The sequence below is a fragment of the Leptodactylus fuscus genome, chromosome 1 (assembly GCF_031893055.1).
Source record: "Leptodactylus fuscus isolate aLepFus1 chromosome 1, aLepFus1.hap2, whole genome shotgun sequence".
In the NCBI taxonomy this organism is placed as follows: Eukaryota; Metazoa; Chordata; class Amphibia; order Anura; family Leptodactylidae; genus Leptodactylus; species Leptodactylus fuscus.
In genome coordinates this window covers 76,902,652-76,928,187 of record NC_134265.1, presented here as the reverse complement: position 1 = coordinate 76,928,187, position 25,536 = coordinate 76,902,652, and the positions used below count along the sequence as shown (strand labels likewise).

The following is a 25,536-nucleotide window of genomic DNA, read 5'->3' as shown; positions in this document are numbered from 1 at the left end:
GAATAGTAAGATGAGGAGGGTCTCTATGATATCCATCTATATGTATATTAAGCAATGACGATCTCCTGCCATTGGCCATATTTAAATTCCCAATTCTACTGTCCCTCAATGTTATCAAGGGAGAGTTTATGCACCCACCATCCCCCAAGTACATAATATATTGTCTGATCCCACTGAAATTGGCTGATTTGACTGACTTTGCTTTTATTTGTATGACCAGCTATAAACTTGTCCCCTTTTGGAGGCCCATTCCAATATTTTCTTTAAAAAGTGAAAAAAAAAAAAAAAAGCCAGTTGTCATGTCGAGTACAGAAACCCATACCCCATATCCCCACATGCATAACCTTTAGGAATAAACCATATTATGACTGTACAGGTCCTGTAAACATAGAAGAATCTAAGATGCCTCTCTCATCACCATGTTAATAACCATGTAGATTTTTTGTTTTGCGCAGTTTATACATTCTGTACAACTTTTACTTTTGTAAAAAAAAAAGCCCAAAAAATTTCAATGAATGCGGGTATAAGTGTCCTTTTCCACGGTTGCACCTCCACTAATGGTAGTAATATTGCAAAAATACAATATATATGCTCACAGAAACATGGATTTCACACCTACCTTGTGTTTTCTAAGCGAGACCTCTAAAAATATGGGCCTATTACAGAATCGACCTCTCTAACGTAAGACACATTAGAGCAACTTTACCTAGAGCTACGAGCGCAGGATGTTGAGGTGGTGATTTATACCAAAGCTCATATGCCATTAATTAGCGCTTAGCGAGAACATCGTCTGTGATAACATCAACCTATCTGCCACGGTCTCCTTGGAATTTTTCTTTCTTTTTAGAAAATATCTATTGCTGTGTCTGATTTAGCGACGTTCGGAACACTGATCAGCAGTAACCATACAAAAATGAGTTTCTTTTGTTTATTTCATCTGCCTCCCGCCACTGAGTTCTATAAAACTACTTCTTGTAATATAAAAGGGATAAGATGTGTATGAGCGAAATGAAACATAATACTCAGCTTTAAAATCTAAATTAGCACTGGAAATCTGGAATATTACGCCAGTCGGGGTGTATTCTGATTATTGCCAGCTTGTACAGGGATCTGCTTCATCCTGGACTCCTCTGGAAACGATCATCGAATAGACACAAATCCATAGGAAGCCGAGCTCATTAGTTCTACCGGGAGCTATACATTTTTCCCCTAATACTTCAGCCCCATAATCTTCCATAAACAAGCACATGTAATGTAGAACTTTGTGTTCAGTCATGTGCATGTATAATTTAAATGGGAGCCTGGCTAATATGAGGATTTAGTCCATTAACTCAGCGCAAATGACATTTGAGTCCTCATTGTAATGCACAGTAGAGACACTATTACATCAAGCCCACACCAGCGAGTACTGTTAGAGGAAAAACCTGCTCATGGCTTCCTGGTCATGGTCCTTTGCATACATTTACCCCACAGTTCATAGCTTATCCATTTCCGAAACAGAACATTCTTGGTTGTCAAAAGGACTATAAAAATTAGTCCAGGAGATGCTGCGCAATGTATACTGTATACAGGACATCCTACTTGTTGTGCTAGTTCTCTGTTCCCTGGTATTGTAGTGTTTTTAGCCACTTCAGGAGTATAAAACATGAAAAATGGAGTGTGTACAGTTTTTTTTTTTTTTTTTTTTTTTTTTTTTATATATGTATAAATTCATTTTTATTTTTAAAGATGGGAAACTTTACTCTGCGACTGTGACTGACTTCCTTGCAATCGATGCCGTCATATACCGGAGTCTTGGAGACAGCCCAACTCTACGAACTGTCAAATACGATTCTAAATGGTTGAAAGGTGAGGTTTATACACTAATCATTGATGCAATATGGAAGCCTTAGAAGAAAAGGTGCAATGGCTCAAGACCTGGGTCTGTGATCTTATTTGTGTGCAGAATTGGAATGTAGGATTTGTCAATAACCCCCCCAAAATCTGAAAACTACATCCCAGCGTATGTACAAAAGAATATTATTTGGTCTTCTATCCTCTTTGTGTTTTCAGAGCCATACTTCGTACATGCTGTGGATTATGGAGACCTTATCTACTTTTTCTATCGTGAAATTGCAGTCGAATACAACAGCATGGGAAAGGTAGGGCGAGAAATGGACGTAAATTACCTGTGCAACTGCTCTTAAGTCATCCCAGCAATAAGAGACCTTGCAATGAGAACCATTAATCACCATGACAAGGCCACCTTTTGGGAAGATTGCTTTGCAGATCTTGAAACTTTATAATGTCTTTCAAGTGCAGTACTCTTATGTAGGATATTACTGCTTCGGGGAAATCCATGTACTGGAAGTGCACAATGCTAGGACCAGACATGTGGGTATGGGTAAAATAATATTTCTACTAGGTTAATAGCTTCTACATTTACTATAAAATTTCCATTCTGGTATTATACATTGTGTTGCCTAGATATGTTTAACTCTTAAATGTATAAACACAAGTTCAACAATCCTTTCTATTCAAGACCGTGTCTTAATAGATTCTTGTAAAGGTCAAACATATGATATTGCTAACCTTATGATAACCAGCCCGAGAATACCTTGTTTCTAACAGCTGCTTTTTAGAGAACCATATGTGAATTATTGCCATATGTTATACTGTACAGAACTAGACACTACACTCAATGCCTATGTTATCTACATTTGCAGCTGAATGCAATCTATTATGTGTTATCAGCCATTTCAGCCTGGGGAGAAGCTGACCCTAGCATTCTGTAATGAGATTATGCTCAGGAATCCTGAAATAGTCTATCACATGATCATTACTTTATCCTAAAACCATTGTATATTTATGAGTGATATTAATGACTTATTTTATACCACTTTTATAAACTGCATGTTTTAAATAATTTATATTCTGTTGTAGCGCTGGTGATATACCTTTCTTGTGTCAAGGTGCAATGTTCCTGCCAAGAAATTCAATCCATATGCAGATGGGGCTCTTTGGTGTCCAAGGGGCACCGCCACACCCCACCTTGGGCACCATCATCTTTTGTGTTCACTGAAAATCCCTGTCCATGAGATATGTTAATCTTACTTTTATAAGGGTGGCGACCACAAAAGAAAATGGCTAGGCCAGCCCTGAGTGCACAAAAAAGTTCATTTATGTATGGCGTAAAACAGGGGCCCTCAAACTGCAGCCCGAGGGCCACATGCGGCCCGCCAAGCACTTCTGTCTGGCCCCGCCGACAACACCGGCAGACGTGCATTTATAATGAAGCTCCTGGGGAGCTCGGGCCAGGCCATGGAGCGCACTTCACTTTAGCTATTGGAGGGCACCGCTCCCGATGTCTGTGCGACCTGCTCTGCCTCCGGCCCACTGTTTTAAAAAGTTTGAGGACCCCTGGCATAAAAGATGAATTTCCCAGCAGTAGAGTTCCACTTTGACGCAATAAAAACATGTTCATCATAACACTAACCAGCCTACAAAAGCAAATAAGTGGTTTCTGTGATATATGTTGTGGACACTCCCTTGAAACAGGCCATACACATTGGAATAATGTCGACCAAGCTTGCCATTTTCATTGGGAGCTGATGTCCATCTAGTCTGTATGGGATTGCCCTGACTGTCCCCTGGTGGCAGAGGTTGGGTGAGATGAGGATGAGCACTTGGATGTTGGGGACATACTGTAGGCTATCAGCATAGGTATCTGGCAGAGGTGTATACCACTTTTTCGGTTGAGTCCAGCTTCCATGTACAAGGGTGGTTGAAGGAGATAACCGACAGCCAAATGGTTTTGTATTTAGGATTATTGGCCATTGTAAATCTCTACAAAAAGGATCGTAAAAAAGAATCCTTTACTACTAATAAACTTGTAATCCCTACTGGCCAGTTGCTCACATCGTCCCATTCTGGGACCTGTTAATGCACTTCATTTACAGTAACCTACAGCGCTGGTAATATGTATAATTCAAGCACAGTATTTGTCCAGTTTCAGGTTTTTGGAAATCGGGAATACTGAGAGCTCTGCCTTATAATATCCCCCCTTGCAGCCATTTCTATTAGCCTATTATACTATTTATACAAGCTATGAATAGTATAATGTGATGACTTGTCACAAAGTTCCATTTCACAGTAAGTCAAACACAGATCCTGTTAATGTAATTTTACATTTTTGGAATAGTATTATATTCATTCCACATATTCTTTTTCAATATAAGTTGCCTTAGAAAAGCAGATTCTTTAACCCTTTGATACAGTTTTAAAATAGTCATGCCGGACACAATATTGTATACCAGACAGTCGCAAAAAATTTCGACAAGCTATTTCTGTTAAGGAACTGTCTGGGGTGAGAATATATAACCAAGGCCCCCTGACCAGAAGGAGCAGTGGAATATGATCTCCTGTCATTTTCCACGTTTCCAGTCTACAGAGCACTTACTTATCAGCCCATATTTCATTGCAACATGTGCTGACATCAAACAAATAGGGAGCTGTAAATAAGCTTCAAGTCAGATGAAGAAAAAATAAAAAAGCTTTTTTAGGGGATGATGTCAGATGCAAATATGATATCTGAGATGACTTTGTCTTTTTAAAGCCATATGCATATGTGAAAATCAGCAGTGTGTCGCTTCAGTGAATGCATTCATTTTCCAGTTAGTTAAATCTAGGAGGATACCAGTATACATGAAACCTTCAGTAGGGTAAATGACCTAAAGCCTTTGCTTTCTTATCAAGGGATGTTATTTCAGTCAATTTTTATTCATTCACATCAAACCTATTCCAAGAAGAGGATATAACTGAGACTCTAAAGACAGAGGAAAAAACATGACTTTTAACCAAGATTACATTTACATTCTATATTTGAAATTAAATATGTGCCCCATAAACAACCATTGCAAGTTTGGCATGTGTGGGTGTAAGTCATGCCACTTGTTGCCCCTGCAAGGTATGGGGGGAGAAGAAGGTGGACAAGTACTACTAGTATAACTAAATGATCATGGACTCTGGTGCAAAAAGTCAACCTGGGACCCCGGACCACAACTTCTCACAACCATGTCCCATATATACATTTTAGAAGCATTTACATTTCCTTTTCCGTCTCTATCTGGGCTCAGATGGCCAGGAAGACTTGTTAACACCATGTCTGTGTACACAAGTTTCTAACCACCCACCACCATTCCATGTCAGTGACCCCCCCCTCCCCCCATATAGTAATTAGGACAACTTTTGCTGACCAATTGCTATTTCTACAATGAAAGGGTTATTTTTTTCCTTTCTGACAGTGAAAGGTTGTGCATCATAAATCTTACTCCAGCTTACCAGAGTGCAGGGGTATTATATTCACAACACACAGACTACCAATCATCTAAGACAATCAGAAAGGAGATAAAAGAAGTTTATCCATCCTTAGCGTGTTAAATGGTGGTCTGTGCTCCCCTTGGCTTGCTGGGCCCAGTTGCAGATATAACCCCTATAGTTACACTAGTGCTACACCCACCTGTCCTACGACCTGGGGTTGTGAAGCTAAACAGTAGGAGCCCAATGTTAATTTAGTAGGTTCCACTCTTTGAACCTACAAAACCCATATTTACAAAGAGATAAATGTCTAGAACCAACCCCAAATATCTTCAATAGCTGTTGGTAGGAACAGCTGTCACCTAAAGGAGTGTTCAGCCAACAATCCCATATGTATGCACACTTGGTTAACCAAGATTGAGATTGAGTGCATCCTGACCCCACTGCTTAATTTATCTCCCCTGAGTGCAACTGAATTGGACATACTTGACCTTTTTCTTCCCCTTATCTGCTGGTTTAATAGTTGGGAGGTTTCCCAATACACACACGTTAGTTGGGAGGTCCAACTGAAATCGGTGGGTTCGACCAACTTTTACCTTATGAGTATGAGGGTCTTAACCATGTTATTGGCAACAATTAAGACATAATTGTCTCCAATTACATTTATTTTCAATTGAGTCAGCTTTTGTTTGGTTAGTATGTTGAGAGCTAAGAGGGCTCCACCAACACGTTTGTATAGATCATCTGACACATATTGTGGGGAATATGTAGCACTTGAAACGATTAGTAAAACAAGCTTCTAAATTCATAAGAGCAAATGCTAATTCCGCATAATCTTTAATTAAACCAAAACAAAATACTATTCGGATGACTTCAGTGATTGAAATGTCATTGAGACTCTTCGCTTATTAAAACCGGATGAGACGGCAGAGGCTGAATTAGAAAGAAAAAAGATTTGTTGGGGGTTATGGAAAAAAGTCACTGCAGATCTTCTAAACATTCTAGAGAGAAGAGATTTGGAGAAGCATCCGGCTTTCTGAGTAATCTGTTCTGTACAAGCAGAATGTGCTTTTGTCTGTGGAAATGGAAAGCTAAGCAGTAGAGATGAGCGAACACTAAAATGTTCGAGGTTCGAAATTCGATTCGAACAGCCGCTCACTGTTCGAGTGTTCGAATGGGTTTCGAACCCCATTATAGTCTATGGGGAACATAAACTCGTTAAGGGGGAAACCCAAATTCGTGTCTGGAGGGTCACCAAGTCCACTATGACACCCCAGGAAATGATACCAACACCCTGGAATGACACTGGGACAGCAGGGGAAGCATGTCTGGGGGCATAAAAGTCACTTTATTTCATGGAAATCCCTGTCAGTTTGCGATTTTCGCAAGCTAACTTTTCCCCATAGAAATGCATTGGCCAGTGCTGATTGGCCAGAGTACGGAACTCGACCAATCAGCGCTGGCTCTGCTGGAGGAGGCGGAGTCTAAGATAGCTCCACACCAGTCTCCATTCAGGTCCGACCTTAGACTCCGCCTCCTCCGGCAGAGCCAGCGCTGATTGGCCGAAGGCTGGCCAATGCATTCCTATGCGAATGCAGACTTAGCAGTGCTGAGTCAGTTTTGCTCAACTACACATCTGATGCACACTCGGCACTGCTACATCAGATGTAGCAATCTGATGTAGCAGAGCCGAGGGTGCACTAGAACCCCTGTGCAAACTCAGTTCACGCTAATAGAATGCATTGGCCAGCGCTGATTGGCCAATGCATTCTATTAGCCCGATGAAGTAGAGCTGAATGTGTGTGCTAAGCACACACATTCAGCACTGCTTCATCAAGCCAATACAATGCATTAGCCAGTGCTGATTGGCCAGAGTACGGAATTCGGCCAATCAGCGCTGGCCAATGCATTCTATTAGCCCGATGAAGTAGAGCTGAATGTGTGTGCTAAGCACACACATTCAGCACTGCTTCATCAAGCCAATACAATGCATTAGCCAGTGCTGATTGGCCAGAGTACGGAATTCGGCCAATCAGCGCTGGCTCTGCTGGAGGAGGCGGAGTCTAAGATCGCTCCACACCAGTCTCCATTCAGGTCCGACCTTAGACTCCGCCTCCTCCGGCAGAGCCAGCGCTGATTGGCCGAAGGCTGGCCAATGCATTCCTATGCGAATGCAGACTTAGCAGTGCTGAGTCAGTTTTGCTCAACTACACATCTGATGCACACTCGGCACTGCTACATCAGATGTAGCAATCTGATGTAGCAGAGCCGAGGGTGCACTAGAACCCCTGTGCAAACTCAGTTCACGCTAATAGAATGCATTGGCCAGCGCTGATTGGCCAATGCATTCTATTAGCCCGATGAAGTAGAGCTGAATGTGTGTGCTAAGCACACACATTCAGCACTGCTTCATCAAGCCAATACAATGCATTAGCCAGTGCTGATTGGCCAGAGTACGGAATTCGGCCAATCAGCGCTGGCCAATGCATTCTATTAGCCCGATGAAGTAGAGCTGAATGTGTGTGCTAAGCACACACATTCAGCACTGCTTCATCAAGCCAATACAATGCATTAGCCAGTGCTGATTGGCCAGAGTACGGAATTCGGCCAATCAGCGCTGGCTCTGCCGGAGGAGGCGGAGTCTAAGGTCGGACCTGAATGGAGACTGGTGTGGAGCGATCTTAGACTCCGCCTCCTCCAGCAGAGCCAGCGCTGATTGGTCGAGTTCCGTACTCTGGCCAATCAGCGCTGGCCAATGCATTCTATTAGCCCGATGAAGTAGAGCTGAATGTGTGTGCTTAGCACACACATTCAGCTCTACTTCATCAGGCTAATAGAATACATTGGCCAATCAGCGCTGGCCAATGCATTCTATTAGCTTGATGAAGCAGAGTGTGCACAAGGGTTCAAGCGCACCCTCGGCTCTGATGTAGCAGAGCTGAGGGTGCACAAGGGTTCAAGTGCACCCTCGGCTCTCCTACATCAGAGCCGAGGGTGCGCTTGAACCCTTGTGCAGCCTCGGCTCTGCTACATCAGAGCCGAGGGTGCGCTTGAACCCTTGTGCACACTCTGCTTCATCAAGCTAATAGAATGCATTGGCCAGCACTGATTGGCCAGAGTACGGAATTCGGCCAATCAGCGCTGGCCAATGCATCCCTATGGGAAAAAGTTTATCTCACAAAAATCACAATTACACACCCGATAGAGCCCCAAAAAGTTATTTTTAATAACATTCCCCCCTAAATAAAGGTTATCCCTAGCTATCCCTGCCTGTACAGCTATCCCTGTCTCATAGTCACAAAGTTCACATTCTCATATGACCCGGATTTGAAATCCACTATTCGTCTAAAATGGAGGTCACCTGATTTCGGCAGCCAATGACTTTTTCCAATTTTTTTCAATGCCCCCAGTGTCGTAGTTCCTGTCCCACCTCCCCTGCGCTGTTATTGGTGCAAAAAAGGCGCCAGGGAAGGTGGGAGGGGAATCGAATTTTGGCGCACTTTACCACGTGGTGTTCGATTCGATTCGAACATGGCGAACACCCTGATATCCGATCGAACATGTGTTCGATAGAACACTGTTCGCTCATCTCTACTAAGCAGTCTTTCTAGAAATTAATTTATATATTGCAGACATCTGATCTTTTAGGGGATTTATTGCACTGCTTTAAATGGCACATTCTTATCTTTTACAACACATGGTTCCAGCGCTGAATTTTCCCTTTGGTGGCTATTTTTTTCCTCCAGAGGATTATATAGCTATTGTATCCTATTACACATTCTGGTATTTTCTGACACTGTTGCTGAAATATTGTTTTCCTTTCTAGGTGGTGTTTCCAAGAGTTGCCCAGGTCTGCAAGAATGACATGGGAGGCTCTCAGAGGGTGCTCGAGAAACAGTGGACTTCATTTCTTAAGGCGCGATTGAACTGCTCTGTTCCTGGCGATTCCCATTTCTACTTCAACATACTGCAAGCTGTTACTGATGTGATCCATATTAATGGTCGGGACGTTGTACTTGCTACATTCTCAACACCTTATAACAGGTAAGTCCTACTATTTTAATCTTTTCTAACCTTCCACTCTATTTTTCTTCCATGATGATTTTCTTAGAACTTGGTTAAAAATAAGAGCTAGAGCAAAACAACCTACACCCATGGATCATCATATCAAATACTTATGAAGAAATCCACAGTTGGGTGCTATGGACAGACTGCCATATTCCTACTTTTATAACCAAAACTATTACCACTTCCACTCAAAAGTTGGGTGATCCAGTATTTCACCCATGGTCACCCACGGGGGTGGAGGATATTTTGACTATACAATATCAATAATTATTTACTATAATTAAAAAATAACCTTTTCCAACTCTGACTCCACAGCCTTGCTAAGCAGGACTCTCTCGGTCTCTACTAGGAGTCCTGTTGAGGTTTTTTGGGATAAGTTCAGCCTCAAATAATGTAAACCTATATATAAAATAACTCAGCTACTCCTTCTCTCTATCATATTCTGCTTTTTGATAGGGCAGAAGAAATCACTTAATATCATTGAATATTTTAACACAAACACTTCGAAACCTTGACATTAAATGTTCTAAAATCAGACAAGACCTGTACTTGCCAGCTAAAAATGGTGGTGTTACAGAGACATAAAAAGTCCTCCTGGTCCAATGATGGCTTCATATTTCACTATACTGATGGGATCTGTGGATTCTGCCTATGGTGTGAAGTAAAACACAACAGCTATTCAGTGCCTTCTTAAATGCATCATCGTCCCTGAAAAACATAGTAAATTAGCCCATTTCTTTTTTTTTTCTATCAAAATCTTGGAAGATGCAAATGCCAAATGATGTAATTTTGATCAAGTCTTAATTGGATGCTTTAGTATTAGACAGCATCCGCTGCAAGTCTAGATTGGTCTCTGTGGCACAGTAGGATTTTTTGTGAATTAACGTTAGAAATGTGTTGATAATGTCTACAGGCCAACACTTCAAAATAATAGGCCATAATTCTAGCAGCCCATTACCTGCTGTGCAAACCCCATGGTAGAGATGTTTTCTCAGGGGATTTCTTTCTTTTTAAGTTCCCTGTAATTAGGTCTTTTTTTAGACGCCATTGAGAAAAAGGCTGCTAACAGGAACCCGGCTGGCGCTACATTTGTCTGTTTTATATGGGATCGCCCTCAGTTGTCAATAGATAAGGGTCAGGAGTTCAGAGCTAAGCTTCCTATGACAGTAAGGCTTCTATGCCGCATGTGTTTCAGGCACAAATTGTATGCATAACTGTGCAATGAGTAACAAATTCTGGGAAATGTCACATTGCAGCATCCCTGGATCTGCTGTCTGCGCTTACGACATGGCTGACATTGCCAGTGTGTTTACTGGGAGATTCAAGGAACAGAAGTCACCAGATTCCACATGGACGCCAGTTCCAGATGAACGTGTTCCTAAGCCCAGGTAAAACCTCATGGTTCCTTTATTGATACTTTCAACTAAAGAAAAGTAGTTTGCAATTCTGCTATACAGCAGGTTTCTATGCATCTTATATTAGAAAAGTCAGTGGGCAGGTCCGTATAGAGAGTTCATACTCTTATGTGTATAGTGCTACATACGTTAAACAAACAAACAAAAAAAAAACCACACTAGCATCCATTTTAGTCAACCTGCTTTAAAGGGAGCCTGTGAATTATACATGCAGTCCTATCTGTAGGCTGAAAGTTATAGAGCACAAATAGATGAACTAATTGATATATAGTTTAGTAGAAAACAAAAAAACTGCAAGGAATACTCAGCATACATGAATAATAAAACATAATAACTTTATTCGTGAAAAGTTAAAATGGAAGGAATATCCACCAACAGACAAGAAAAGGGAATCCTATACTAGTACTGGTACAACTAGGGTAGCAAGGTATGGAACGTAATTCCTATATATGTATAATGAATGGAGACTAAGAAGGTAGGTAAGCGGTACAATAAGTGATAAAGTATACCCCTACATAAAGCAGTATCGTGAATAATTCTGCATCTAGTAATAAAGTGAGAAAAGTACAGACATAGCAAATGCTGTAAATACAACAATGGAAAGGTAAGTAGATGATGGTAATATCGCTATGGCATGGAAACAAAACTAAGTCTCAATACAAATGTACAAGTATGTGCTAGACAACATAGATAGGAGTAAGATGAAATACATGAAAAGTCATAAAACATATACCCATAACGGCAAAATGCCAGACCAGGACCAGAGGAGACCCTACCCCAATGCACGTTTCGGCGCTGCCTTCTTCCGGGGGCGGTCTGGACTCCTAGCCATAAAAACGGCAATGATTCCCTTTTAATATATTCAGAAATTGCTTAAAAAGCCATACTGCATATTAGATATAATATACAATGAGTAATACAATCATTGTCTTTCCAACTGTGATCAAACATAAACCGCATGCAATAGAGATCCAGTACAATGAGAGGCTGGTTCTCTGGAGGCCTGTGTAGATCTGTACATTGTACAATGGCTGCGAACTACAATACTAGACACAGCCCATGGATGAGCCGGTCACCATTACCAGTTAAAATGTTTACCTGGTGGACAGCCCCTTTAAGTAAACGCCCCTTTAATTTAGATGGGTTCAACATAAGGCTTTTACAACAGAGAAATTTGTTAGCTAATTGACATTAGATGAATGTGACCAAACCCTTTAATTTTGGCAGGATCGGCTTTCCTCTAAAAGGAGATAAGCCTCGGCCATAATAATCTGGCAGAGACTTATTCCCACTCCTTATTGAGAACAGTTTGAGAAAGTTTGTGCAATTGTTTATGTAACTCCTTAAGTGTACTTTGGTACATCTGTATATGACTTAACATAAAAGGAATGTATCGCTATTTTTTGTTTAATTATTAAAAACTGATAAAACTGTGAAATATAAAATCTTTATTTTCTAATCTGTTTTTATGTTTTTTATTCTATATTAATTGTAGTTTTTATTTTTATTCTATTTTCTGTACATGATAATGGAGGCTTCCGGCTTCCTCAAGCTTCTTCTGCCTATTTAGTGACATGCTTTACAGTATAGCCAATGCCATAAGCAGCAAAAGTATGGAGTAGGGTTGAGCAATCAGGATCGGAAAAGATCAGATCCCAATCGGCGATCGAGCAAATTTCACGATCGCAAACGGCTGGAAAATGATCGGAAATTGGATTTTGAAATCTCAAGATTGGCTCAACCCTAAAAGTGACTCTTCCCATAGAGAAGCATTGACTAGGGTGAGCGATCGGGATTGGAAAAGATCAGATCCCGATCGTCGATCAGCAAATTTCACGATCGGGATCGGCTGGAAAATGATAGGATTTTAAAATCGATCCTGAAATCTCAAGATTGACTCAACCCTAGTATGGAGCCAACTTATTAATACATGTACGAGAGTTTTCTAGGTATGCTCTGTGCCAGGAGTGAGAGTAGATAAGCTATGACATTATCTACTGTCAGTAATGGATGCTATGAATGGATGCTATGAAGATGCTTCTATTGTAATACTGTAATAGGTGATGCAAATTAGGTGACTGCTGCAAAGAAAACCCCTATGGAGTTGGTTATTGTCAGTCCATTATTAAACTTAGTAGTCAGTGTTAATGGCTTGATATAGTACTTAGAAAATTAAATAAATAAATAAACATTGCCTTTTACAAGTGGTTGTCCAAACAGGGCAAGCCCTTTAATTTCTTGTAGCCCAGCAAGCTTTGTGGGATTGCGTTTTAACATGTAAAGGAACGCCTTGTCTGTGCTTCGACTTGCAAAGTTAGAATTTAGATACATCTAATAATTATATAGCATATGAGGGAATTGTTGCTTGTGCAGTTTTCTGCAATATATAAATGTAGGTTTACGTTGCACTTTAATTATATGTCTCGAAGTCTAATGATGTAGTGCAAGAAAATGGCTCTTCATCATAATATCCAGTGGTTAGCCAATGAAGGCTACAAAGGGGGTTATATAACCATAAATGTCAGTTATTGGATTTGGCCATCAAACTTGACATAATGTGTCGTATTTTATAAAAGTCCGACAAAACGTTTGGTGCTTTACATAACATAAAACAAAACAATGAAAACGTCTCTTTTGACATTTTATTCTAATAAAACTCTTAATTGCCTGTTTGTGGAATTTATGCTAATGAGCGATCTGTCAGTATCTGACCACATTAGGATATGTCACCCCGGAAGAGTAATTGCTTTGCGTAGTTTTTTTACGGGCCTTGAAGCCAGAAGATTTAATTACAGCCTTGTTTATGGAATCTTTCTGCTCCATTTGGATATAAAGTCATTTTCTTAGTTTAGTAAACAACTCTTATTGAGGTTGAACTCAGGAAACCAGAGTTTGTCTGATATTTTATTATGTTTTCTATCATCATTTTTCCATTCTCTCTTCCAGGCCAGGCTGCTGTGCCGGATCTGCAACAGTAGAAAGATATGCCACATCCAACGACCTGCCAGATGACACTCTTAATTTCATTAAAACGCATCCTCTTATGGACGAGGCAGTTCCCTCTATAGTAAACAAGCCATTGTTTCTGCGGACCATGGTTAGGTACGTGCCGTAGTTTCCGATGTCTTACAGTGTATATACTGATGTTAGGAAACGCGTTTCAGGTACTTTGAAGGTCTGTAAACATATCTGCTGTTCTTGGCATCCCTCCAATGTGAAGTGATGAGAGCTCAGGGCAGATGCCACAAACGTCCCAGGGCTGCTTTCAAGATATGAAATGTCATTTCAGCTGTGCTAAAACCAGATGTCTGTGAAGATAGAGATCAGGAGGTCCTTCGTTATTACCTCGCCTCATGAGATTTCATGGTGGTAGGGGGGAAACTTTCAATATCACACCAGCATATTGGCCAATTTACTTTGTGTGTCATTACCCTCCGTCTCTTGATGAGATTTACAGATTATTTTAATTAATTCACTGTTTCGTATAAATCCTACAAGACTCCTGAAACAGCTGCACAAAAACAATAGCACCATGTCCGGGATGTAATATACAGTATTAGAAAATAGTTTTATGTTAACATTCAAGTGAGCGTAATATCTTTACATTATCGGATTATGATTTTGCAGAAACCTCACGGGTTACATCTTAGCTACTTATGTGGGAATTATTACCATTCATTTGATCTTCAAAGTTCTTAATTTGGGTTTATTGTTATGGAATGGTTCCACTACAAAAAACCTAGGATTGACATTTGTGACACTTTTTTGCAGGTATCGCCTAACAAAAATTGCAGTTGACACTGCCGCAGGCCCATACCAAAATCACACAGTGGTGTTTCTAGGATCGGAGAGGGGTGTTGTGCTCAAGTTTTTGGCAAGGACCGGATACAGTGGCTTTCTAAGTGACAGTCTCTTCTTGGAGGAGATGAATGTGTACAATACTGAAAAGTAAGTGTATATGTTTCACTTCTATTTTGATGGTGTAAAGGCCCTCATACACATAAGAGAAAGTCAGCCTTTCTGGATGATGGTACTGGATGACTATGTCATGTGCATGAAAGGCAACAAATGTTGTTGGGTGAGGGGGGGGGGGATGAATGTAAATTTCCTTATCTTTACAAGGGAAATAAGGCTTCTCTAGAGGTTTCCAGCAACAGCTTACTCCCCTCTCCCATAAAAAAAAATGTATATTTGGCAACCTCAACATATATGTATATGGGGTCGGAAAGAATAGTTGTCAGCTGAATGAGTATTCCTCTGACAGGTATTGAAGATATATAATTATTTTAACTGCTGCACAGTGACTGGGATCGGGTGTATATATTCCCTGTAATATTCAGTTATGTGTATCCAATAAGCACCAGACTTTACGCAGTAAGTATCCTACGTAGGGTTGAGCGATCGGGATTGGAAAAGATCCGATTCCGATCTCTTCCCGCAGGATCGAGGTCGGAGGTTATTTCCCACAATTCTTGGCTACTGGCCAATCATTGGCCAGTAGATAATCTTTGTGGAAAATAACCTCCGACCTTGATCCCGCGAGAAAAGATCGGAATCCGATCTTTTCCAATCCCGATCGCTCAATCCTAATCCTACGTTGTTCAACCACAGTACATTATATAGACAGTACAGTATATGTCTGCCGCTATAGCTCTCTATTTATGGTATATCGGTTTTCCTCTGCGGACATTCTGCCTCTTATACCAATACAGAAAATGCCAGCTTTACCATAGACATAGTTGACATATTTCAATTTACAAAAACGCCAGCGTTTTTCTGCAATGTGTGGATGGAATGAGCCAGAATCCCATCCACTTTGCAGGTAATGTAAAATGCAATGTTTTTTGCTACAGCGTTTCTTCCGTGGCCAAAACTCCGTGTTTATGCAATGTGGGGCCCGGCTTCACAGAGCCAAATCAACGAAGGTTCCTGTCGATACAGATCTACATAAGTAACTCTCACTGATGTCCAAAGGCATTATACAGCATGATACACAATTCAGATTGACGTCCTTTAAGTCCAGGCAGACTTATTACTATGCTGCTATTTCCTATCAGATGGGATGTAATAAGAATGTAGGCAATTCATCTGTCATCCCTATCATATGTGGGAAAAGCTTTCAACAGCCGCCTCCTAATAGATGATATGTGGGTGATATGTGCGAATCTTATTGCTTCCCCAGATAACCCAAGAATAAATTGTTTATACTTGCTATGTGTTTGTTGCAACCCTTTAGTTTTCGTGCCATATTAGATAACAATTGTCTGTTCTGTTACAATGTTGAAAAATAATTCATTAATTATAGTGAATATTGTTCTATTATGTTCATTTCCATTGTTTTGTACGTGTATTTAAGTTGTTTTTTGACAGGTGCTTTTTATCCAGGCATTTAAATGGCGCCCATGTTTCAAGGTACAACTCGGCCATTTGGGTGTAAAGTTTAGACAATACCCTCTAAGCATTTGTTCTCCAAGTGTAATCTATGTTACAATAGGTACCAGCGCATAACTAATGTTGGTAAGAGTAGAGAATAAACCCAACATGATTCTGAGAAAGCTGATTCATCTCTTTTCATAACTCCCATATTAGACTGTATGGAGCCACAAACATGTCCAACTATATTTTCATTACTTTCATCCAGGATATGGTTGTGATGGGATATCCCTGTTCTCCTAATAGGTAAAATTCCCCAAAGGTGGGATGACCATCAATTGGTCAATTTTGGCATAAATGTGCTATATTGTGTTCTAGCTTTACGATAGGTTTTCAATATCAGATTGTATCAGATTGTCTAAGCCCCGGCATCCCCACTGATCAGATCATTGTAAGGTCTGGCCTATTCTGAAACAGTCATGGTTCCATATTTTGGATAATAGCCATAAATGGCACTGTAGTTCTCTCTTATTTACTTGAATTGGCCACTCTACAACTTACCAAGACGTGCCTGTTCTGTTTCTAGAGCACCACAGCCCCCTCAGTAAGTTGATTGATGGGGGTGTGGGACTTTGGCTCCCCACCAATAAAATCCCTGCAAACCCTTATAAAGCTCTATTGCAAATTTGATTCTCCCCATCGTATGAAAAAAAAGGATTGAGTCTCCACAAGAGGACTTTGGAACGTATTGAAGAGCCTTGTGTGAAATTGAGCATCTCATGGTCAGAAAATTGCCTATGGCCAGTCTGTCTCTGAGCCAGGCTTAAACAAGCTGAAAATTAATTTAACTTCTTAGCTACATTTACAGATATGGAAGAATTCTAGCTCTATTCTATGAGTTATGCAAAATGAATATTAAAAAAAAAGCAATCTTTCCAACACAACTCACCTTGGTGCATTTTCTATAGGTGTAACTATGAAGGAACGGAGGACAAGAAGATTATTGGAATGCAGCTTGACAAGCAGAACAATGCCCTATATGTTTCGTTTTCCACCTGTGTCATCTGGGTTCCTCTTGCAAGATGTGAACGCCATATGAAGTGTAAAAAGTATGTGCTTTTCTTATATATATATATATATATATATATATATATATGTATGTATGTATTATTATGCATCTGCTTATGAGATTTTACTTTGGTGGTGTTCTTTTGATAGCCCCTGAATAGACAGAATGCTCTTTTTGTCACCACCGGGGTTAAACAGAGATGAAATCCTCATTCTCTTCTCTCTATCCCTTATGTCTAGGACTTGTATTGCTTCCAGAGACCCATACTGTGTTTGGTTGCGAGATGCGGGAACATGTTCACAGCTGTCACCTGGTACTAAGTAAGTTGACACAAATCACAAGATATAACTATTCCAGAGATTATGTCAGTGAATGTTTTAATTGGATAAGCAATTGACTTTGTCTTGGAGGTCTGACTGCTGTGAAACACTGGTAATTATAATAAAAAAGCAGAATGCATAATGTACAGCCTGACACAATGTTTCCATTCTGCAATATAAGGATTTGCCTAAGAAATTTTAACAGTGCAAGTTCTGTGGCAGTGCAAGTCGTCGTTGCGAGCAGGTGCCACCATGCCAGCTAGCTGTAATTATGAAAAATAGAATAGGACTTTTCAATTCATGGCACAGCTCGGAGCCACCACATATTCTCCTCACAGTAAAAGTGGAATATGCAATTGAAATTTAAAGAAAAGAAAACAATTAGAATTTGTTTTTGCAGATCAATATTAACACAGGGACTTTGTTGTGCTCAATGGGGGATTTACAGTAAAGGATCGTATTTAGCGAGTTACACAGTAGAGGGTCTGATTGTTATTGGAGATACTTCAATAAACTCCCTATACTCTTGGCATTAAAACCTGTCCTCCAGAGAATGCTGTGATTGATTCATTTGGCCACACACAGCCTCAAAGTTTCCAAATGTCTGCGTCCTCTGGAGCCTGCTTAGCATAGCTGACCATTGACCGTGATCACCCCAGGTCACAGTCATTGGCAGGCAGATTGTCAACATCTGTGTGCTCATGGTCAGCTTTTCCATTGCAAGTGGATGATGTTGTTGTTGGTATTGCCAGCTCGGCCTTCGCAGAAATGGGGTGAGCATTACATCCACAGAATACAGTCAGCACATAAGCCTTTTTAAGTGGAAGCGATTGCAAAGTCTGTAGTATTAGAGGTATCGGAGGAAGAATGGTAAGAGCAATGGGAATTGAAAGCAGATGTGAATATCCATAATAACTGCAGCCTATTACATCACAAACCGCTGAAAGCTTAATGACTTCCATGGGTAAATCATTATTTTGGGTTTGGTTTATTTGGACGTTCGCTGTTGTAGTAAGCCATAACCTCCATCCAATATGAATATTTATTATGTACAAGTAGAGATTGTTTACTGGAAACAAAAGTAAGGAGCCACTTCACCCGCAGAAAGTCATTTCCATATTGATTTCATTAACAAAGCTGAAGTTAGAAGCAAACGCTCACATCTGACTAACGTATGGAGTAACTTTCTAAAAATACATGGACATCTGAGTAGCATTCCAAGCCTCAGTTGACAGGACGAAGCCTACTGCATAGACACAATATGATTATTGTGCAGGGCTTGTTTGGGTGACACATGCTGTTCTGTCCTCACTGCTCTAGGGCGCCTTTTTTTTTTTCTTACAATGCTTAAGCTTCATTATTTTCATAGCATTAAGAATGACTCTGGAACTAAGATTCGAGACCTCTTGTAAAAAACTGGAGGGATCTTTTGGTCATATTGCATTAAATAAATCACACATCAAAAATAAGATCCATTTTTAAATGGGTGTAAAAATACATTTTTTTTTAATTTAGTTAATGCTACTTATATAATACCAAGATATTCTGCAGAGCTTAAGTCCATGGTACAGGTGTAACTCTAAGCTCCAATGCACAATCTGTACCAGACGCCCCAACTATAAGGTATTATTTATATACTTGATCTCGAACCCATTAGTGCCAATGTCATAGGAAGTTTATTAGCCATTATGGAAAGCGTGTAAGCGTGTTAGAATATTTTGATATTAAGCATTGGGAATGCAAACTCCATGGAGATGCTGTACTTGGTCCGATGTGATCGTAGGAGCTGATGTGCCTGTATATCCAACACAGAGGTTTTCTAGAAGGAACAGAACTGTTCTCTTAATAAATAAGCCAGCAAGCATATTTATGGTTATCTGTGATATTTAGTTACCAGACGTGACAGTTTGGGTCCAGGCCAAATATAAGACCTAATAAATTGTCGGCTTGATGAGCAAATAAAACTAAACCAACACTAGTTAAATCAAGCTGTAAACTCTAGTTAACATAGCGGAAGAGTATGTAGGAAGGTTAGAATTATGAATAGTAAAACATTGCTTAGAAGATATCTAAAATGCCTCATTTCTACAATAATATGCATATAGATTTCCTGTAAAGCAGTTGTTAGACATCCCATTGACGTGTAGGGTAAGATCCCTGGACACAAAAGAAATTTGACTGGCTCAGTATCTTATTGGGTATGATGAATTATTTCATGCCCTATTATTTGATCCCTAGTAGTCGAGGTTTCTGGTAGTGATTTGCTCTCTGGATCTCATTGGGAAAAAATGCATGATTGGCCAAACTAAGCATGCATGTGCATGGCAAATAGGGACCAAAGAAGCATTCATATGTATAAGGCCTGGTTCACATCTGCATTCAGGATTCTGTTTGGGGAGTCTTTATGGGGACCCTCTCGAACAGAATACTGAACGCATTGACAAGTGGTGAGCTTATGAAAGCACATGGACCGCATAGACTATAATGGGATCCATGTGTTTTCTACATGGTATCCGCACTGAACAAGTGGAGAGAAAAGAACTTCATGAACTACTTCCCTCTCCGCATGACTTGTGTGGACACCGCACGGAAAACACATGGACAATATTATGGTCTATGGCGTTCGGGTGCTTTCATAAGCTCACTGCTTGTCAATGCTTTCAGTATTCCGTTTGGGGAGTCCCCATGCCTAATGGCTAGGGAAGATGTAATGGCATGAAAAGGAAGGTGGATGGTAAAAAAAAAGATACACAGCTTGCCTTATGTAATGCGTATGGGAGATACAGTATATACTTTAAATGATATATTTCACCACCGGATTTAATTTTTGTAGACGTTTCATGTCCAGTTATTGTAAATGGCCTGTGGTTTGTTTACCTTTGAGATCAAAATTTGTCAGAATCACAGGTGAGAATTCTATAAAAAAATGCTTTTATTGGGGACATCAAACTAAGATTATTTTGTACTTGACAAACAGAACAGATGTCCCATAAACAATAGCCTGGAGTTTGTCTTAGATTTATTTTTAATAGGTTATAGTCAAGGTCACCTTGTCTCTTTGCATCTTGCTTTTTTGCCTTTTATTTTTTTAACTTTTTGGTTTGTGTTTTTGTCCAAACTGTGCACATGAAGCTTTGATGTTTCAACACCAGCTGCATGTAGCCTGTGTGCTGGGGTTCCTAATCCTGTGTTTTTCCTCCCTCTTCACAGAGTGCCATTTGAGCAAGACGTAGAGCACGGCAATACAGACGGCCTAGGCGACTGCCAAAGTAAGCAAAGAATCAACCCTGTGTTTACTTTGGGTGAAATAAGCCTTCTAAATTCCCAGAGTCAACATTACCTGCAACAATAATAGCAAAGACACTTTACATTAACGAACTGAAAGAATTCTATCATTGTGATTATGACATGAAAAGGAACCTCTATGTTTGCAGAAGGGGAAATGGAGAGGGCATTTATGGTGTTGAGCCGATGCGGTAAAAATCACAGAAGTAATAGGTGGACTGTGAGGAAGGTGTTAGATTTCATAGACCATAAGTTGTATAGAGGAAGCAAAAGTAACATTCTCCTTCTTTGTTTCTCTTCCAGATTCTTTTGTGGCATTAAATGGTAAGAAAAAAATACCAGATTTACATCTGCTTTTCTAGACCTGTAAAAAAGGAAAATCATCTCTTTTTATGGTTTTTGTTTTTTGGTACAATTTCTTTTATTTTTTTGTTATTTGCCCTTTGTTCTTTTTTTACTTACATTTATTTGTTTTTTTTAATTTTTTATTCAATTTCTTTGTAGCTGTACCCGTTACAATTTTACCCTCCACTATTTTTCCATAGAGTTTTCAACTGCACCTCCAGATCAGGAAATATATTACACAGTGTATGGTCAGTTTATACATGTTTCATAAACCATTCTTAAAGCAGCTTTAGTCTTAGAAGTATTATTCACTTTTATACATCTTTATTATCTTTTATACATCTATATCTGTGGTTTGGAGTCGTCCAAAATTGCCGTTTCAGAAGATTTTTTATATATTTTTTTTAATTTAGAAATATGGTTCTTGTAGGGTTTTCATAATATAAATAGTGTATTAAAAAAAAATAATATAATAATGTAATATATTCAAAATATATAAATGTATATATTAGGTATTTTAAACCCAAAAAGCTACATATTAGAATATATATATATATATATATATATATATATATATATATATATATATATATATATATATATATATATATATTTGCAGAAGGTTGGCTTTGTAGTTAATGAAAATGATTGGAAAATAAATACGCAAAGTGTTCAATATACCATAGACCAGATTAAGACGATTCCTCCTTCAAAGATCTTTAAGGTTGAATTTCATTAGCACCTCCTAAGCTATTAATGCAGTGTGGCAGGCGTATTAATATTTACTTATCTCCCAGTAGAAGTTTCATTTTTCACTGATAAAGGGATATAAGATATGAAACTTGAAACATTGCAGGCAGAGGAAAAAATATTTCTTTTAAGTGAAAGCCGGAACGGTTGTGGAAGTCTCATATCCATTGCCACAGACAAAGCTAATAAATTGATATTACATTAATAATATATTCCGCTCCTTTAATCTGATAATGCCTGGTTAATGACCTTCCAAATTGCTTCCCTGACAGTATTTTCATACAAATTAACAATAAAAATGATATTTCTTACTATTGCACATGTAGGTGGATAAATGACATCTCTAAATTTATACAGAGCTCTCAGTACTTCTCAGACAGCTCCTATTGTTTCTGATGGCTTTATTTTGGCATGTGAAGACAAAGTCGTTAAAAGTATCTAATTAAATACAATGTGGCATGGAGTTGCTAACTTGTACTTCTTAAAGGCGGAAAATAGATGGCTAGGGTTTGGGGTTTTTTTTGCTTCTGCCAATGTACATTCTTTAGAGAAGTATTAATAAGGGACCATATTTTATTCTGTTCTATTGAGACTTGGATAATAGGCAATTTTGGTGACTTGGACCATCACTAAACATTCTCCTTCCTCTAGTACTACTCATCCTCTACACTTACCATGTACTTCTGTAGATGCTAATACATAACAGATAGAACATCTGATCTTATTGAATTTATAGTTCTAATACAATAGTAGTGCACCCACCTAGAATAGTTGATTTTGTTGTGTGTTCTCTAGTTACTGTCTATTTCAGTTATGTAGTCAAGTTATAACAACATTGATGTTTTGGAAAAATGCAAACTTACATGTCACTACCATATAGGGTACATATCATAAAATAAAGTGAAACAAAACTAAGCGAAGCCAAGAGACAAAGTGGGACGGTGTTGCCACAATGGTTGGACTCCCACCAACTGGATATTGATGGTATATCCCAGCAATAATGGTCATGTTATGTCATGCTTCTCTATAATGTCTTGGGTCGGTTGGTGGTGGGCATGATCATTTTAGGTGAATGGGGGGGGGGGGGAATTCCTATGTTTGAAATCTTAACTGGCCATAAAAATTATATTAGTGTCTAACGATCTTGTCCTTAAAGTGCAAGTAAACTTTTAGTTACTTTTCATATTTCAGTCCTGCAGGTGAGGGGAAGAAACTTTGCAATTTTCTTTACTAAAGAGAAGTGGCAGTATCTTTAACTAACTGTTACTTTTTTTTGTTATTTCTTATCTTCATACCCAAGCAGAGACATTTACCATGAAGTTTATGGAGAGGGGGTAGGAGTAGAAGGAAAGAGACAAATATATGAGGCCATCTAAAGCATTCAGTGAGTCATTTCTATTAGAAGACTATAAAGTAATTTTGGATAAGCTAGCTATGTTGTGGAAGAAAACTGCCTCGCCTTGTCTCTCTGATTTGAGGATCTGTCCTCTTCCTTCTCCTTCCTCTTCCATAGACTTCAATTGTACAGATTAGATCAGTGGCAGAAAGAGGCAAAAAAAGTGAAGAGCTGACCATTTCTTTAAAAACTACAGTAAAAAAAAAGTTTGTTTTCTTCACCTGCACTTTGGATTTTTGAAAAACAATAAAAGTTTTGTTACATTTTAACCAGCCAACCATCTAATGTGTATGGGGGCTCCCAGTGACTGGTTCACAGTAGAGGGAGGATTGGCCAGTTGGATTTCTGTATACCCAGTTTTATTTTTGGGAAGATGAGCCTCAGCTGGAGGTACCTGGCAGTGGCTTACTTTTCTCTCCCCATTGAAAACACACTAACTTGGTCAACCAAGTATGCATGTATTTGGGGGCTCAACTGGAATTGCTCTGAGCAGTTAGGGTGCATTCACATGGAGGAAAATGGCGCTGAATTTGGTGTGGAATTCGCATCAGATTCAGCGCTGAAAAAAAGCCTCCCATTGACTTCAATGGGTTCCTTTCTCTGCCAGTAAAAGGAACTCATTGAAGTCAATGGGAGGCTTTTTTTCAGCGCTGAATCTGACACGGATTCCACACCAAATTCGGCGCCATTTTCCTCCGTGTGTATGCACCCTTAAACCAACAGGTATCTATTGTGTAAGGAGAGACCAAATATAATATACAGCAAATCAATTCAGTGATCCTGAAACTATTTTAAATGATAGTCTACATTTCAATTTTATGTTAGAGATTTTCTCTATTCCGTTATGTTAAAAAGCAAAATAATAATTATTATGTAGGATCGAAATCTATTTTAGAACAACTGTTGATCCAAGATATGTCTTTCAAACTCTTGTTGATAAACACTTCCCAACAAGCCTTGAAAGCTACAATTATAATGATTTGACAGTGCTTACTGGATTGTGTAGTTTAACAGCTGGAGAGACGTCAAGTAAATATACAGTGCATACATTATATGCTTTCCAATTTGCAGTTTAGAAAGCATCCTTGTTGTGAGACTTCCAGATCAGATGTATTCTGGGCCATAGATTCAAATGTATAGTGCCCCTCTAGTCCAAATATAAAAAAGTGTACAGCAGAAAAGACCAGTGCCCCTTGCCTGTAATGAAGTTCATCCGTTTAGTTATCCATGTTCTCAAACGATCAAACAATCTGTATTGAATAGATCCAAACATGTATGAAAAATTGAGTCTCAGGATTGTGTGGAGCTCCATGTATTTTAGCGATCTTGCAACTTCATGTTGAATCTTTGCCAGCTTTTCCTTCTTATACAAAGGAAATAAAGGTGACCATGCACATTAGACAGAAGTAGATTGATGGTTGAACAACCATTGAATGAATGATTGACTGGTGGATAACTTTTTAATGCTGATACAGCCATACTCTTGTCCAACCATATTTTAGTTCATGTTGGCCGTTCTAATTGTTCATTCTGGCCAGACATGTTCAGTGACACATAGTAAAGAACAAACAATCTTTCAAGAATGTTATTTCAAAGAACGATCATTAATGGATGAAAGAACAAAAGATCTTTCTGCTGACTATTATATAAAAATGTCCAATGTTGTCGACTTCTATTCAAACAACGATATTCTGGAACAATTCAGTTACAATGATTGTTCGTTGCTAAATTTCAACCAGCAATTATTCATTAAAATTATAATTGGTCATTTTCATCAACTCTAGTCTAATGTATGGAGTCACCATAAGACTTGTACTGTAACTCCGCACAAAGAGACTTAGGGATGGAGCTGGTTAAATAGACTGATATATGTCTATCATTACATTCCTATTTTTGCTTTCAATGAGCCATAAAAAACCCAATGCCAATTTTATTACATGGTGTTCAGTCTGTCTTGGCTAAATGACCCTATATCCCAAGAAAAAAAAGTGCTGTGCATTCCATTTTTCACTGACCCATGTGCATGTAGCCTTACTTTTTTGGGATCCAGACATAATTTTTCAAGAACAACACAAAAAAATTAAGTATCCATACCCACTAAATTTTTATAGCCGCCTTGTTGTTCTGGGCAGTTCTCTTTGCACCCTTATTATTAAATATCCCCCTTCCCCCCATCTCTCATAATCCTGACCAAAAGAACTGTCATAGGACAATCTGGGG

General features: G+C 39.2%; 1 protein-coding gene across 9 annotated transcripts in view; it reads left to right on the top strand.

Moving 5' to 3' along the window:
• The window catches only part of SEMA6A (semaphorin 6A), a 193,434-nt gene that overhangs the window by 94,208 nt on the left and 73,690 nt on the right, over nucleotides 1-25,536 (top strand). For 4 of the 9 annotated variants that reach the window (XM_075272212.1, XM_075272204.1, XM_075272190.1 and 1 more), the window contains exons 8-17: nucleotides 1,729-1,848; nucleotides 2,053-2,141; nucleotides 9,122-9,339; nucleotides 10,620-10,751; nucleotides 13,725-13,880; nucleotides 14,550-14,726; nucleotides 17,120-17,260; nucleotides 17,460-17,540; nucleotides 20,751-20,809; nucleotides 21,129-21,149. In XM_075272212.1, the coding sequence (XP_075128313.1) occupies nucleotides 1,729-1,848; nucleotides 2,053-2,141; nucleotides 9,122-9,339; nucleotides 10,620-10,751; nucleotides 13,725-13,880; nucleotides 14,550-14,726; nucleotides 17,120-17,260; nucleotides 17,460-17,540; nucleotides 20,751-20,809; nucleotides 21,129-21,149 (1,194 nt within the window). Of the gene's footprint in view, nucleotides 1-1,728; nucleotides 1,849-2,052; nucleotides 2,142-9,121; nucleotides 9,340-10,619; nucleotides 10,752-13,724; nucleotides 13,881-14,549; nucleotides 14,727-17,119; nucleotides 17,261-17,459; nucleotides 17,541-20,750; nucleotides 20,810-21,128; nucleotides 21,150-21,370; nucleotides 21,419-25,536 lie in introns of all 9 variants that reach the window. The other 5 variants (XR_012715502.1, XR_012715501.1, XM_075272224.1 and 2 more) reach the window with 2 other exon arrangements.